General features: G+C 35.4%; 2 protein-coding genes across 2 annotated transcripts; one reads left to right on the top strand and one right to left on the bottom strand.

The window, feature by feature from the left end:
* The first annotated feature begins 4,928 nt into the window (after window positions 1–4,928).
* LOC145676521 (CGG triplet repeat-binding protein 1-like) lies at window positions 4,929–5,360 on the top strand. The gene has a single exon (XM_081747343.1). It carries the CDS (start codon window positions 4,929–4,931, stop codon window positions 5,358–5,360), a length of 432 nt encoding a protein of 143 aa, XP_081603469.1.
* A 2,668-nt stretch (window positions 5,361–8,028) lies between these two features.
* On the bottom strand, window positions 8,029–8,508 carry LOC145676520 (uncharacterized). The gene has a single exon (XM_081747342.1). It carries the CDS (start codon window positions 8,506–8,508, stop codon window positions 8,029–8,031), a length of 480 nt encoding a protein of 159 aa, XP_081603468.1.
* Between the last annotated feature and the right edge of the window lie 8,283 nt (window positions 8,509–16,791).

Below are 16,791 nucleotides of genomic sequence, written 5' to 3'. Positions count from 1 at the left end.
TTTCGAGCAAAAAGTGGAACAACAAAGTATTAGGTAGATGACCGCAATTCAGTGAGCATTCAATATATATAAGCTGTAGAAATTAACAAGAATTACTAATTAGGTGTATGTTCATAGGTAATTAATAATCTGATGAGACGAAGATGCTTCAAGAACCACTCATATCTTAATCTTTGCTTAAGAGAAGGAAATTCACAAACTTTTTCAATGTGGCAACTGTTGAAACAATGTGTATTAATTGAGGTAAATTTCCGGAGGCGTGTAGTACTTATTGGGAAGAAATTGACGCATTAACCCAAATTATGACTTAGATATGGGGAGCAATAAATTATCTCGTGATCTTGTGTTTCAGTTGTGAAAGTCCGCTAAAAACCTAGGTACTGATAAGAATATACTTGCTAGATATGATGGTTTTGACGTAGTAAGTATTTTATATGAAAGGATTAAATTGTGTAAATTTCTTCTTTCTACTAAAGTCAGTAAAAAAAAAATGGTGTGAAATGTTCACTGTAATTTAAACTGAAAATAAATCTAATACAAGCATTTTACACTTTTTACTTTCAGTTGTACGTCCCACGATTACCTGTGTATGTAAAAGAAGACAGTGATGATGAGAAATGAATGAAATAATGTAATGAAGAAAGTGGGAGGAATCGGTGAAAGTTCGAGAAAAAACACTCACACAGTTTTTGTCCACCACAAAGCCCACTTGGCACGATCTGGGATAGAAAAAGGAGCCCCACGCACGAGAGGTGAACGCTTTACCACACAGCCTCTCTCCCTGTACTCTTTGCAAACGCTTTGATTGGTTATGTGGAAGATCAGAATAGACTGAGTCGCAGTCGTCAAGATGTGGAGAGACGAGTACCGTGACAAGTTTGATCTTTAGAGATATCGGTTAGAAATGTCTTAGTTGATTTAATGTAGGGTTTATGCAAAGCATCAAATGCTCTCGAACAAACTCCATTTATTTGATCTAACTAGGAGAGATTTTGATTTAATATGACTTCCAAATTTTTGGTAGTTGTAGTGAATGGAATAACAGTATTGGACAATTTTATATTTGGAAGCTGATAGGTACTAATATAATAGAAAATTCTTGGGGAGCCAATCAGGATGCACTAGAATTTTCTTGCATTTAGTTTTAACTCGTGAGCCGTAGACCAATCGCTATTTATTTTCTGAATCTCATCATTAATATTTTGTTGGGGAAAAGAAGCGTATAACTGAAAATCGTCCGCGCAAATATTGTCTTTACAATATGTCAGAATCTTAGGAATATCATTATTGTAAAGGGCAAAGAGAAGAAGACCAGTACGCTACCTTGTGGCTCGCCATTGTAGAAACAATGCCATGTCGATTCATGATCCTGATTGACCATTACTCTTTGTTTACGTTGGTGAAGGTAATACTGAATCCATTTGACCACAGGTTCAGAAAAATTAAAAAAATAATGATAATTTCTGAAGCAATATGTCGATATCAATTGTTTGAAATATCTTACTGTAGTCAAGTAGAGCAAGGATCTTCAGTTTTCCGTCATCAATTACATTCACTAGCGTAGTACATATGTTGTGATTACTTTGAAAATCAGATTGAAATTCATCCAACAAACTATTTATTCTTAAGTATTCCCGAATTTACTGTACAGTATGTCTGGTATTCAAATGTGTATAAGAAAGAAATAAACACAATAAAAAATATCACACTTTCTGACATTTTTTTTATTTTCTAAGTAATTATGGAAAGAAGTCTCTGTTTTCTTGATTCACACATTCAAATACAGCAACATTTTCACTAAATTGCTCTTCTTAGCAGGCAGAGCTTCGGTGGTTACGTTTCAATAATTTTCATATTGATTATTGATTTTATTATTTTAAAAGATTGGTAAGTTTTATGCTCGTTGAAAGTTTTCTTAGTATTGATGATTTCAGAAGCTTCTTTTCACCCATCCAAATGCAAAACACAGTGGATGTTTTTAGTCTGTTTTGTGTTAATAGTGGCTGAAAGATCATTGCACGTATAGATACTTAATTAATCTGGATGGCCTGGTTCTTTCAATAGAATTCCAAATGTCAGTTGGGATTTATAATTTCCCATCATGTAGAATATACCGCTAATCAACCTTTCCTGAATTTATCCTTAAATTACTTTTTCTTCTTTTTAGATCCTGGCGCAGGACCTTTAATATAAATAATATATTTTTTCTTGCCGTTAATTATCATAAGATATAATGGTTCACTTGTAGAGCACTCATTTGTGCTGCAAACCTCCGGTTCTATGCAGTTCATGTAAATTTGTGTGAATATGGCAATGGTTTCCTTGGGGATCTCCCGTCTTTCACTACTTACCACAATGATTTACTTTCACTAGTCATTAGCCTAAAGGGCATATAAACTAATAAGCGTAGGACGGAAAGAAGAAGATTTAATTCAATTATCTCATTTCATTACCCACCCAATCTTGCTTTAACTAAGTTAGAATATTAAGCTTTTTTTAAAAAAAGAAAATAAGCACGACTCTCATTTATTTATGTATAGGCTAGTAGTATATAGTTTTACAAAAATTGTCAATTGAAGTACACCCGTGAGCAAATTATCTACATATACTGTAATAAACGATTATTCGAAATTGTTGCATTTTTCATTTCGTATTTGGCTAAGTTAAGTGATTAGTAATTAGAAATGGTAGAAAATAGAGATCATAAAACGATCCAGGGAAGACTCTCCAGCGGGACAGGCACCAGTATTGCAAAAGTCCGGTGAGCCCCCTATCCCCCCTCTAGGAGTCCATTCTGAATCTGTCTGTGGTGGAGATGCGCGCAAGACGAGAGTTGAGGCAGTTTCGTCTCATAACTGTGTAGTGAAAACGATAACTCATCTTTAAAAAAAAAAATGTCTTTTGCTGTTGGAAAAGGTCACATATTGACTAGATGCTCAAAACAAGAGACAAAATATTTATATAAAAATCGAAGAAAAAGTTTTTTGTACTAAAATACTATCACTAGAATTTCATGTATGAGCATAACAATTGTTTACCCCTTGTTTAATATTTTTTAACAATATTCATATTTTAAACACGTCAAAATAGTCTCCGGAAAGAATACAAGATATAACTAAAGATGTGGGACCATCTGCTAATATTCTTGAAATAACACACAATCTGACCTAACTATGAGGCTATACAGAGATTTCATCCGCATCTGTGTCTTTATTCTGTTATGTTTCACGGCAGTTGAGGAAGAAAGAGAGAAAGAGGGCGCGAGCATGTTTTGTATGTTAATAGAATGCGCCAGAAATTTCCGTAGTGGTGTAGAGGTCTCTAGGAATTTGAACATGGAATATTGTTATTTAAAATTCATACTGGTGCAAGAGATAGGAACTGCAGGGTTCCACTAGAGGGCATACCAAACATAAGAGGAAATCCTTTACATGAAGCTACAAGTGAAAGTTGGTAGCTTTCAAATATTACAGAACATATCCATACGAGACCAAAAAGAAAAGGAAACACAAACGAAGAGAATATTTCATGAAACGGAATACTTGAGGCGAATTTTCTACTAGCTCCATAACAAGTTGGAACATGATTCTGTCTATAGAATATCTATTTAGAAACTTTAAAAATCTCAAACAGCATTTACAAGAAACACCATTTTAAAATTCGCTTGCAAGTTACAGAGTTAAAAAATCAACAGAATCTGTGCAAAGAAGTTTATTTTTCAATTACAAAAGAATTTACTGAAGTGCAAATAATCAAAATATACATTGATGACTTCGGAATAACAACAACGATACGTAATCTACAGAAGTAAATTACCACTTCCTCCAGAAATTTAATTATAATACCTCTAATAATACTATGAGGAGGTCACCAAACTAATAAGGATACTTATGGTATCTATCAATTTATTCTCAGTGAGAACCGTCTGTTTGCCACTTCGAGGTCCATCTGACACGCTGTCAGGTTTTTTTTTTTTTTTTTTTTTAATTTATCGCAAAAATGTTTAATGGTTAACTTATGCGAAGATGCTTTCCCGGGATGTGCCCCTACAAAGTGTACCGCGATGGTTTCGTAACTCAAATTCCTGATGTACGCTTCCAGAATGAAATTTCTTTCAACTAGAATGTACACCATACTGCCATGATACTGTACTACAGCAGCATGAAGTACACACTATAACATACTACTAGTGATACTGTATTACTACAAGTTTCTTTTTCTTAATTACCATTATCTGTCACATGCAACAACAAAGTAAATATTTGCCCCATATGTTGCATGACGTTTTGATCACTTGTACAATAGAACTGATCTAATTCCATGACTTGGGTCGACCTATAACTTTAGTGTTATGATTAAGGCCCATATATTTATTTTACATGGAAATTGGATAATGGGGTGAGATCTTCATGTATCAGGTGAAAACCAGCTGAAATAAGCAAAGTTGATAGGACATATTTTGACATATTTTTCCACATTTTCCAATTTGGAAACATATTTTTTCACTTTTCTAATGATAAGACATATATATATATATATATATATATATATTGCAATATACTTTCACAAAATCGAAATTTTTTAAAAACTTTTTCTTATATGCCTTCTGCCAAAGTAATAAAATCCGCGTTCCCGCTGTGATCGATTGAACTTGAATTAGACTATGCGAAACGTATTTGGTTTTCTACCAGGTTAAAATTTAGTACGGTATAAATAATACCGCCTTGCGTTATAATGCCGAAAAACAAAAAGCTCTCTGGTCATTGTTAAACTTGCGCACGACAATCACAACTGTTCTTTTTTCTTTACATTTTTCCTTTTTAACAAAAACAAACAAATTAGCATTTTGTTCTGAAAAATAGTTATTTTTGTGTCAGTCAAAATGAACAGCAATTTTAGGCAGGCGTGCAGCGGAGCAATTGTAGAGAATGCCTCCTGTGAAGAAATCTGTTTCGTTGAAGTTGAGAACATACATTGCAGAATTTGGGAGCGATGTGTTCTCTACAGATGACACGATATTGTTCCGTAAATTCTGTGAATCCAGTGTGCGATATTCGAAGAGATCTTCTGTATTGCAACATTTAGATATGACGAAGCATGAAAGAAATGTGTGTAGGAAGAAAGCGAAATCACAAACGCTACTTCAACATGTGACATCGTCCCAGAGCAGTCAAAAGTTCTCTTTCTCCAAGGACCTGTGTAAAGCATTTATCGCATCTGATATCCCTCTGTGGAAGCTGGAAAACCCTAATCTTCGTGAGATTTTGGAGAAGTACTGCGACAAGGAAATCCCTCACGAATCCACATTTAGAAAGGCCTATGTGGAAAATGTCTGTAGTGAAACTATGTGTAGAAAGTGAAAAATAAGAATTTTTGGTTATCAGTGGATGAAACGACAGAGTGTTGCGGACGTTATATAGCCAATGTTGTGCTTGGTATTTTGGAACCGGAATAGGCTGGAGAAATGTTCCTTGTGCACGTTCAACAGTTGGAGAAGGTTAATCATTCTACAATTGCTGGCTGTATTGAAAACGCAATGCAGGTGGTTTTTCCAGAAGGCGTTCCTCGTCATAGGCTTCTCGTACTTGTAACGGATGCAGCTAGGTATATGGTGAAAACAGGAAAAACCTTGAAAGTTCTATAGCCCAAAATGATCCACATTACCTCTCTGGCACACGGAGTCCACAGACTATGGAAAGAAATTAGAGCAAAATATCCCAACGTAGATCGCTTTGTGTCAAATACAAAGAAATTTTTCTTGAAGTGTCCATCACGACGCCAGGTCCTAAAGGAGGCTGTCCCGGCCCCGATATTGCTTTGCCACCACAGCCAGTATCTATATATTTTAGGGTGGTTCAAAAATTAGGGGAAAATATTTTTTTCTGAATTTCACCTGCGGTGCCCCTAACATTTATTACACAACTGAAAATAGATACTCTGGTAAAATTTTAAATTTTTAGAACAATTTTTAATGGTTGCGCAAGTCGATTGAACTTTTGAATACTATTGGTATATACACTTGTTATACATTTATATTGTTATATATTTTGTTACACACATTGTTATATACATATTACATAATTATACATAAAAACATTATTGCTGATTGTATTTGAATTATTAAAACTTGTGAAGTTTATTTGTTTACTATATTTTTACACTTCATTTTCAAATATTGAGTTTACTTAGATGAGGTATTCTTTGAGCTGTATGGATATTGTTTTCTGTGTTCCGGAACAACCTGAAATAGGTACTGTTTCTGTTAATCGTCCTTTGTCATAATACCATTATACTCTTGTATGAGGTCAACTTCGCGTTCTTCGTGGTCTTTAACTATAAAGGTAACCAAAAAAGTTCTGTTGCTTTTGTGGAGGTATGTGTTCCATTGGCACTCACACCGTGAATTGAATGTGAATGGAGATAAGGCAAAGGTCAGTTCTTGGTGTGGGCATATCCAACATACTACCTGCTTCTGGTAGTTCAATTACACCGTGAACTTGCGTAAGAACAGAGTTAACATGGAACTTCCACAAAGCGTCAAACGGGCTGCAGTGGGGCGGGAGGTATTTTTGGCGGGTGTCGTGACTACGTGAACAGTGCAGCGTTGGTTTAACAAATTTAAGGATGGTGGCGAAACACTCGAAGATGCACCACGGGTTGGAAGACCAACACATGTACAAAATTAAGATCTTCATTCAGCAATCGAGGCGAACAGTGGCCAGACATGTGAGGAACTGGGACTACAATTCAGTGTGAGTGGGGAAACCATTTGGCAGCACCTCCATCAACTTGGGAAGCACTACAAGTTGGGTCGATGGGTCCCACATGATTTGACTCCGGGCCAGAAGGCAACGCGAGCAGACATCTGTGTTTCCTTGTTGTCTCGTCTGAGGAAGGAGCCGTTTCTGGATAGAATGTTGACATATAATGAGAAGTGAGCAATGTACGAAGCTCCACGGTGCGGGCCTTCATCATTGGTTAGCATCCCATGAACCGGTTCCAAAACAGCCAAAACCAGCACTGCACCAGAAGAATGTCCTCCTGTGTGTTTAGTGGACTACTCGTAGCATTGTGCATCGAGAACTGCTACCAGCTGATCAGACCATCAATGCAACTGTGTACTATCAGCAATTGAACCGTGTTCAAGAAAAACTCAAAACTCTGGAGCCAGCACTTCTGAATCGCAAAGGGGTCCTCCTGTTACAGGACACTAAGCCCTATGTATCTAGAATGACCCGGGACACCATTCTACGCCTTGGATGGGAAATACTATTGCATTCGCCATACTCCCCGGACATTGCACAATCCGATTATCAGCTGTTCCATTCCTTGGACAATCACCTTAGAGGACGCCAGCTCAAATCCCTAAGGAAGTGCAAAACCTTTTTCGCTTCACTTAAATGGGAACAGGGTCATGCGGCACATTATGTTGACTAGAATTTAAAGACAAACACAATGGTGAAATCGGTTTGTTGATATCTTAATTTGTTCAAAAGTTACAGGCATTTCAAATTGCTAATTTTACCTGTCACGCATGGCGGAGCATGTGCTCTACCTGGCCCCCATCCCGAGTTATGCACAAGGTAAGTCTATCAGCCCAATTGTCCATGGCCCTCAAAAGAGTTTCTGGTGAAATATCGGCACAGGCTGCAAATATGCGTTCTTCCAGGTGTTCAAGATCCCGGACCTTTTCGGCATATACCTTTACCTTCAGATGACCCCACAGAAAAAATCCAAGGGCGTCAGATCTGGTGATCGTGCTGGCCATTCAATGGAACCACGGCCGCCCAATCCAACGTTCAGAAAATTGTTCATCCAGATAGGTACGGATCTGTAATCCGTAATGCGGAGGGGCACCATCCTGCAGGAAAAAGAGTGGAAATATGCTGTCCTCGGACAATATGGAAGGGAGGATAAGATCCCGCAACATATTCAAATACCGTTCAACAGTGAGGGTACCACAAATGATGAATGGATCAATTAATTTGGTGCCCCATAGACCACACCACACCATTAATTTGCCTGTACCTACCATTTTGCAGGGGTCAACCCACTGAGGATTTGTCGGGGACCAATAGCACAATTTTGCTTATTCACTTCCTCAGTGACATAAAAATTGGCCTCATCTGAAAATAAAATTTGTGTGTGGAATGTGGGATCCGTTTGCAACTGTGCCAGGGCCCAGTTGCAAAATTCCACACAACGATCAGGGTCATCTTCAGATAGATGATGTTGAAGTTGCAATTTGTACGGATGCCCCTTCCTTTTCTGTAAGATACGTCTGATGGATGTACGGCGGACACCACATTCCATGGACAGACGACGGGAACTGCGGTGTGGTGATGTATCAAATGATGCCAGCACTGGTACTGATGTGGCTTCATCTGTTTCGGTCGTGGGTCTTCCACACCTGGGTTTATCTGCTATGGAACCAGTACCCATGAACTTCTGGAAGAGTTGGGCGAACACTAACATGGTCCACAGGATGTCGATCTGGGTGCCTGGCATTGAATTCAGCTGCTACAGCCCTTGCACTCCTTCCTCCCCATGCCCTGATGAACTCCTTCCTCTCTCCTGTCGTTAACGGCATAATTATTCACCTGCAACAATAGAAACAGTACGGTAAAATTAGAAATTTGAAATCCCTGTAACTTTTGAACAAATTAAGTTATCAACAAACCATTGTGTTTGTGTTTAAATTCTAGCCTAAAATGATGTACCGCGTGACCATATTCTGATTTTAAAATCTTGACGTGAATTCGAGATGGCGGCTTTCAAGATGGCCGCCATCTTGATCACCATCACAATCCGACTTCCCCCTCGGCCTACTATGTTACTACATAGTTGTTGTTCACTATTTTCCACGAACACGGATTTTACAAGGGGTGGTAAGGGACTTATGATCCACCCTCTCTCTCTCTCTCTCTCTCTCTCTCTATATATATATATATATATATATATATATATATATATATATATATATATATATATATATATATATATATATATATATATATATATAAACCCAAGAAGTAGTTGGTTTAGTCGATATGCTACATCAGTCTCTATATACCAGAAATATCTAGAAAAAAATATTTATTTAAAGTATTAACAAAGCTCAGTGGACGTCATTTCTCTTCTTACATCAACAAAATAAGACTTCGATTTATCATTTCATCGTTTATTTGGCATACTAATAATAACTTATTTTTCCTTCTAAGATCTTTCTTTTTTAAAAATAAGCTTACAAGCATTGTGCAAAGTAATGTTTGGAGAAGAAATAATAACATATGGCGTATAAACCTAACTTTTTTAGATTTTTAAGTTGAAAAAAATGATAACGGTATACGTATGCAATAGAACAGAAGTTTAAATTTCTTGTGTAGTTGAATGATCTCGAAAAAAATATCCACATAATACATGGCTCTAAAAATAGTTGTATGTTTGAACTGTATATTTATATCCGTCCTTCGTTGAATTTTTCTTTAAAATATCAATTACCAGGGCAATTTATAGCGTATACGATCTATAGAACTCTCACCATTTTGATCAAATCTGGCGGAAGTGGAGTTTGACTTGTTTAGTATGTATCATTATTAATATTAAAAGTGCGCATGCGTATATGTGCGTGTCTATATATCTGTCTGTCTGTCATCAGATTTTCGCAAAAATAGGGCTCACCTAAAGCCATCAAAGTTTGTACACACAGAGATCTAATCGCGTATGAAGCCGTTTTTCGGAATGAGATCAAATCAAATCCTTCAGTTCAGCGTCCCACGAGTATGCCCTTTAGGCTAAGGAAGACGAATGACTGAAACAAGTAAATGGTAATGGAAAAGTTGGTGAATGAGAATGTGGGAGAAAACGGGAGTACTCCGAGAAAATCAATGGACATAATGTTATCCTCCAGCAAATTACTTGGCCTGGGATCGAACCAGGGATCCCGGACCAGAGGTAAGCATGTTACCACTGAGCCAGCGTGTCGGTCATACGTTCTGAAGATTCAAGAAGTATAGAGTACTTCAGAAGCTCATCAAGCTAGATAACCCGAACTACTCTCCTGTGTTGTAGGTTGCATATTTTGTTCAGTCCGTGCAAAGAACTGCCACTTCTGCTAGCTTGAAATATTTCTCTTTGTTGAACTTTGCTTCTCGAGTTATTTCCAGTTGAATTTTGGTTTTGAACTTAGTCACATTTTTTTTCTATTTCGAAAAAAAAGTCACTAATTACTATCTAGAAGAAGAATCAGCAGGAAATACACAGAACAAACTTGGTAATTTAAGGTTAAACATTGTATAAATGTACTGTGCACTTATAATAAAAATTTGCTGAAATCAGTCAAGAACTTTTTTTATCGTAATCGAAGAAACTTATTCCTAGTTATTTCTTAACTAATTTAGATCGAGTATAAAGTTTAGAACCATGGAATAATTCATTAACAGTACATTATTTTATTCCCAGAATTCCTACATGTTCTTTACTATTCAAAGCAAATTTTCTCAAACGCTTCCTCATCTTTTTAGCCTTGTCTTTGTGGAGTAAAAATTTATGCCAATATATTCATTGTAGTCGGGAAATACCTAACGGATTCTCATCAATGCTAATGGCATAAAGGATTGGAAATTTCTTTTTATTTTGTGATGGGTTAAATTATTTTTGCAAGGTCACAGTCATGCCCTAAGAAATAGGATTATAGTATTAGGTTATTTACTCAAGGTCTATTCTATATTCTCTTCTCACCCCTTCCAAGTAGACACAGCATGCATTCAAGGACCCAAATGGATATAATAGTTATTTTATAAGGGTAATTTGTTCTTTCTCTGTTTTTTCTAAAGTAAAGTATTATAAACGTAAATTAGATATAGTGTGCAATAAACAATATTTCTTTTAAGAGTAGAAATTATTTTCTATTTTGCTTTTCTTCTATCCTTTCTTTTCAATTCTCTTTTGTCATCTCACAAACTTCAATTTGTTACGCCTATCAATTTCTCATCTTTTCTCCTAATGACCAACATAGCTATTGATATAAAACGAATAGCAAGGAAAACAAATAATTAAATAAATGTCAGATGTTATGCTTCTTTATGTCTAGTAGAATACTCAATTTTCAAAATATCCGTAAAAAATCAGATTATCCAATCCTATTATATCCTAACCCTTTATAAAAAGCGTAATATATTACCTAATAGAAATTGTATATACAACGATGAAATAACTCAATAAATGTATAAAAATATTATTTTTAAATTGAATAACATTTAACTAGATAATTCCCCTACTCTTCTTAACTTATATATTCTTTTTTATTTGTTTCCCTTGAATAACCTCCATTACTTTGCATTTCTCTATACAAAATTTCATTCTTATATCTGTCGAGGACATTTCGGTGATCTTTACTATATTTCTCAATTGGTTTCCCTTGCTAGCATATAGTTTGATATCATCCATATACATTAGATGATTTATATTAAGTTATGTTTATTTGTTTAGTTTTATATTTGAATTCATATTTCGTGTTGTCCAGTAATTCTGACGGGTTAAGCCCTAAAGAGAATAGTAGCGGCTTTTGAATATTCTTATCCTAATTCGTATATATTCTATCTCTAGTTCTGTCGGATTATCTTTCAGGTACCGTGTTGTATTTCATGTATTCATGTTGTTTCGTATGAAATGTATCAATTTCTTGTTTATTGCATATATTTTCAAACAGTTCAATATTCAAAAGTGCAGTATTGAATCATATGCTTTCTGATAGTTTATGTATACTGTGAACATGTTCCTACTTCTATAATAAGCCCAGTTTGGTATTACTTCTTCTATCACTTATTATTCCTTACATGCCTGTGAGCATATTCTGTACCTTTCTGGTGTTCTGCTATTATATTATTCTCTTCGCAGTATACATTGTGTATTTTTTTTTTTTTTATTTTGTTCGCAACGGATGCTGTCATTATTTTAGATATGGTCTGTTATTGATGTTATTTCATGGCTTTCCTTGTTTCCAGTTTGTTAGTCTTTTATCTACTTTGCTTCAATATTATCTGTGTGTGCCATCTCGCATAGTTCTTTCCAATAGTTCTCTATTGCCTATTTTTGTTATTGTTGTCTTTGGTCAGGGTTTTCCTTTTCTATTAGTTTCTTATATAGCTTCTCTTCGTTCTGTGTGAACAGTATTATCATGTCTTCTCGTCAAGCTCTTCTTATATCTTTTCAGTCTACTGCCGTAAACACGAAGTTTTTGTTTTGTATCTTCGTTTCCGTTATGTGTTTGTTCTACTCTTCGTGTCTGGTATGTGTCTTTGTTTTGAAGAAAATTTTCTGCAGAAATTTCATTGTTTTCCTCTATTACCTCACTTCTATTGGCTTGTTCTACCTAAGTCTCTTCTTATTTCTTCTATGTTTCCTTTAAACCTTTCTTCCTATTCATATTTCCTCTGGATTCTATTAGTTTCTTTCTCCGGTCGTCTTTGCTTTTGTTTCTTTACTCTGTTACTTTTGTTCTTGCTAACGTATATTCTTGTGTGAATTTCGTTACAAATTTCCGCTTTGTTCGTTTTCTGTGTATTTTATTCATTTCCTGTGTTTATTATCTTAGTTTTCCTGATAGTCTTAAATTCGATATTGGTGGTCTTTTATCTGGATTTGTTACTCAAAATTATGTTCCTGTTTCCTCATATTTTGTTTTCAGTTGCTTATATTCTTCCATATGTTTGTCATTAGCTAAGTTTCTGATTTCTTTTGCTTTTAGATTCTGACCCTTATTTGTGTGTTTTATGTTATTTGTATTTTCTGAAGTCTTTGCCACGTCTCTGTCATTTTCATTTTCTTTCTTCGTTTCTGTATCTATTACTTTTACTGCTTCTTCTTTGATGGTCTCTGGTGTGATTATTTATATTGTTGTTTACTTTTATTGTTCGTATCTTGTCTGCTATTCTCTGATCGGTTACTTCTGCTTCTGAATATATATCTGAAATGTATTCCAACTTATTGTCTGTATCCTGTCTCAACTGTTTCGAGTTTCTTTGTTATGTAATATAAGCGCATTCAATCTTCGTTTATTTCATTGGCTATTTCACGTGCTTTCTCGGTTTCCTTGCTTTGATGGTTCCTCGGTGCAAAACACCTTCTGCAGGTGTAACTGGTATGTATTGAGAGCTACTTACCTCCTCAGTTTTAGTTTATTCGAGTACACTGACAGTTGTCCGCAATTGATTCAACATCTTGTCACCGATGGCTTGTATGTTGTCACGTCCAGCATCGGCTCCAGACGTGTCCCGGCGCTCTGCAGACAGCAGCGTTTTTCCGAGGTTTCCTTTTTTTCTTCTTCATCTAAATTTTGATGAGTTTTGGTCTATGACTGTTATTGGCAGTCATCATCTAGGCTTTGGTACCCCATTACCATAATCTTCCTAGGTAGCAAGAAACAGTGCTTATTGGATAGCGAAATTACCCCACTGTATTACAGTAAGGCATGGGAATTATGCTCTTTCATTAGATCATCATCACCACTGATGGTCCATCACACTCTGGTCCTCATGCACCACTGGTGGACCACTCGCGTTCACTAAACGGGATTCCTCTTGCAGTGCATTATAGCGGGACGCCATTATTATTATTATTATGATTATTATTATTATTATTATTATTATTATTATTATTATTATTATTATTATTATTATTATTATTATTATTATTATTATTATTATTATTATTATTATTATTAAAACTTAAATAATACTATATTCAAGTTTCTGATTATTATATTTTTGATAAGTTCAGTTTTCTTTACATTATCTTCATTTTATAGTATCGTTATTACTGATTTATCTTCTTTCTTTTGCCTCTTGTTTAATACTTCTTGTTATGAAACATTACACATATTTGTTTCTTTACTACTCAGCTGAGGTTCTATAGTTTTTGTCCTCGTCACCTATGTCACTTACTATTGTTAATAATAATTGGTTTTAATAATACACATGGATTGTTTTTGCATGTCCCTTATTGGTAATTGTTTCAAATGTTCCAGAATCAATTTGAAAATTGTCGAAATCAAGATTGTTTCCTCCTTTCGCAAGAGATCGTTATAAGATAAATAATGTTACTCATGTTTAAAATTGTTTCTAGTATTACCTTATATTACTTAAACTGCATGTAATTTATTAATGTTGTAAGTAAAACTGAATTAGTGACTCGAATCTACTGAAAAATATTTCCATGAATTGTTCATTAAATAATTACATTTATAAATGTAATTAATTACCTTTGTATACAGTTTATGCGTTAAATAATTCAATTAATAAAAATGCTAAAAATTAGAGTTGTAACGAATGAAAATATTAGATAATATGAGTTTCATAATTGCGCAAAATATTACTAATTTATTGATTATTTTTAAATCTAGACCAAGTCGATTAATTATTCTCTGTTTTCGAAAATGTGAGACAAAATTTGGTGATCTGTAACTCAGGAACCAAAATTCATAGTATAATGTTTCCCATACTTGTATAGCAGATCTAAGTCAACAATCATCCTAAGTTTGATCCTAACTGGTGTTCCTCGGTTGGAACTCACCTCTCGCCAAGTGGGCTTTGTAGTGGATGCACTGTATGTGCGGATTTTATCAGGATTCTCCCATTTCTTCCCTATTTCTTCCTTCCACCATTTTGTTCATCATCATCACCGCCGTTCCCTTATCCTCGGTGCATAGTCGTAGGACGTTTAACCCTTCCCGCAAAACTAGTAAGCGATTGCTCTGTTGGGATAGGCTGACACTGGCAGAAATAATCAGTCATGAACATTCCGAATAGTTTTATATCATACTTACAGAATCAATTCCAACGGACTGCTGAGGTATCACAAAGGCCTGGACGAATCCATTTGGTTTGATTTTGGGTTTAGCGTCTCTTTCAGCAGTGAGGATACATGAGACGTAGACCTACAGTTTAACGTGGAATCCGAACCACATGAACTCTCGCCGGAAATCGAACCCGGGCCTTCCACGCCAAAAGCACGTACGCTAACCGCTTAGCCACGAGGGAACCTCTGGTAAATCCATGCATTGATAACAAATCTAAAGATGACCACTGATTAACCCTCTTTGCCAGTTGTTACCCAATTATCCGTAGTTCAATTGATTTCAGAGATCGCTGCAGCGACAGCAATGATTTGGTGTATACTGTACCACGATCTTACATCTGATTATCTTGTCACCTGCAATCAATCTACTCAACCCACTTCCATGCAGAATATGCAATAGTGCCATTTCTGGTTTTCCGAGGGGGGTGCAAGACTGTCCATCCACATAAGAGTTTCACATTTTTCATTAAGGGACGTAGTATACAATTTATAAAAGGTCATGTGTTTTTCAAACTCAGGATGGAAATTGTCCTCTGCTTTTCCCAAATGATGCTGCCTGAGAATACGTGAACAGTGATGTTAATAATGCTTCTTTATGACAGGAACAAAGAAAGAAGTCGATAAATAATTATTTGATGTCAAACGTAATAGAATTTGGAAGGATGATGAAGTTAAATTAATCTTAATCAGAGTTATTGAAATAAATATATTATTAAAATTATTGTTATTTGTTAAGGAAGGAACAGTGTAAAACTGTAAAGTCTATTTCTTGGCTATTTTTTTTAAACGTAAGTTTCACTGGCGCAAATCGCAAGCGGGATGAGGGGGGGACATGTCGCCTCCAATCATGAAACTGGGAGGACTGTCCCCCCAATAATCCGATTTGAAATGTGTTTTTTGGGAAAAAATGTAATGATTTGTGTCAGATTGCCACAAAGGAAGTAAGATGAAATTGATGTTCCCCCAGAATAAGCCTCAAATCTGCTCGTCTCCCAGTGTTGCAGACAACTCTGCTCCCCTAGGTGTTTTCCCGTTCTGCCTAATTCAGGTTATGACTAAAGGCCCTCCAGTACTTTGCAGAAAATATTTTAAATGAGCTAATCTTTGAGCAGAACGGGAATTCCCGTTCTGCCTAATCTTTCAATACGAGGAATTCTGTGCAGGGAGGGATTTTTTCTAGGGAATTTTTCTTTAGTAATTGTAATTTGAATAACTATTATCTTAATCTATATATTATAATCCATAATCTTAAATAAACTATAATCTTGAATAACTATCATCTAAAATTTATGATGAAATTTGAATAACTATTTCTTCAAGTTTCATCATAAATTTTAGATGTTATTCTACTTGTTCTTCTGAAAAAATGACTAGGATACAACTCTGTTATTAACAGTGTTATTCACACCTACTTTAGTAAAGATAAATGTGATTTTTTTTAAAATACCTGTTGGGAAATGGAAAATTGATTGACTCAGTTGTAAGATGGTCGTTTGACATTAAACCCTTTAAGGATTTCCACATTTGAGATAAATTTTAGACTTTTACTCAAACAGCTACTGCTTCCTTACTATTTATCGTAGGGTCATAGTTCATGCCTTGTTTCTTTCAGGGTAGACCATACTTTCCAACTTTACCACTGGAATACACCAGAAATTGGAAAATCCGGTAAACCCAGCAGATTTTTTGAAAAAAAATTCGAATTTTTTGTGCCCTTCTAGCCCGAGACTGGGTTCACGTAGGAATCTGATTTTTTTAAAAAAAATACACTGCTATGTACATAATACGTGTGCAAAATTTTAATCTTGTATCTTCAAAACTAAGATCGTGAGAAATTTTTGGAAGTTTCAAGGTGACCCATCTTTTGTGTAAATATAAAAATATCGTAAAACTTTGTCCAATATAGGTTATAAGTTGAGCGTTAATAAAAAGAGT

This window comes from Thermobia domestica, unplaced genomic scaffold, assembly GCF_964235325.1.
Source record: "Thermobia domestica unplaced genomic scaffold, izTheDome1.hap1.1 HAP1_SCAFFOLD_191, whole genome shotgun sequence".
Taxonomy (NCBI): domain Eukaryota; kingdom Metazoa; phylum Arthropoda; class Insecta; order Zygentoma; family Lepismatidae; genus Thermobia; species Thermobia domestica.
Note: the sequence above shows the minus strand (reverse complement) of the source record. Positions and strands in the feature narration are given on the sequence as shown.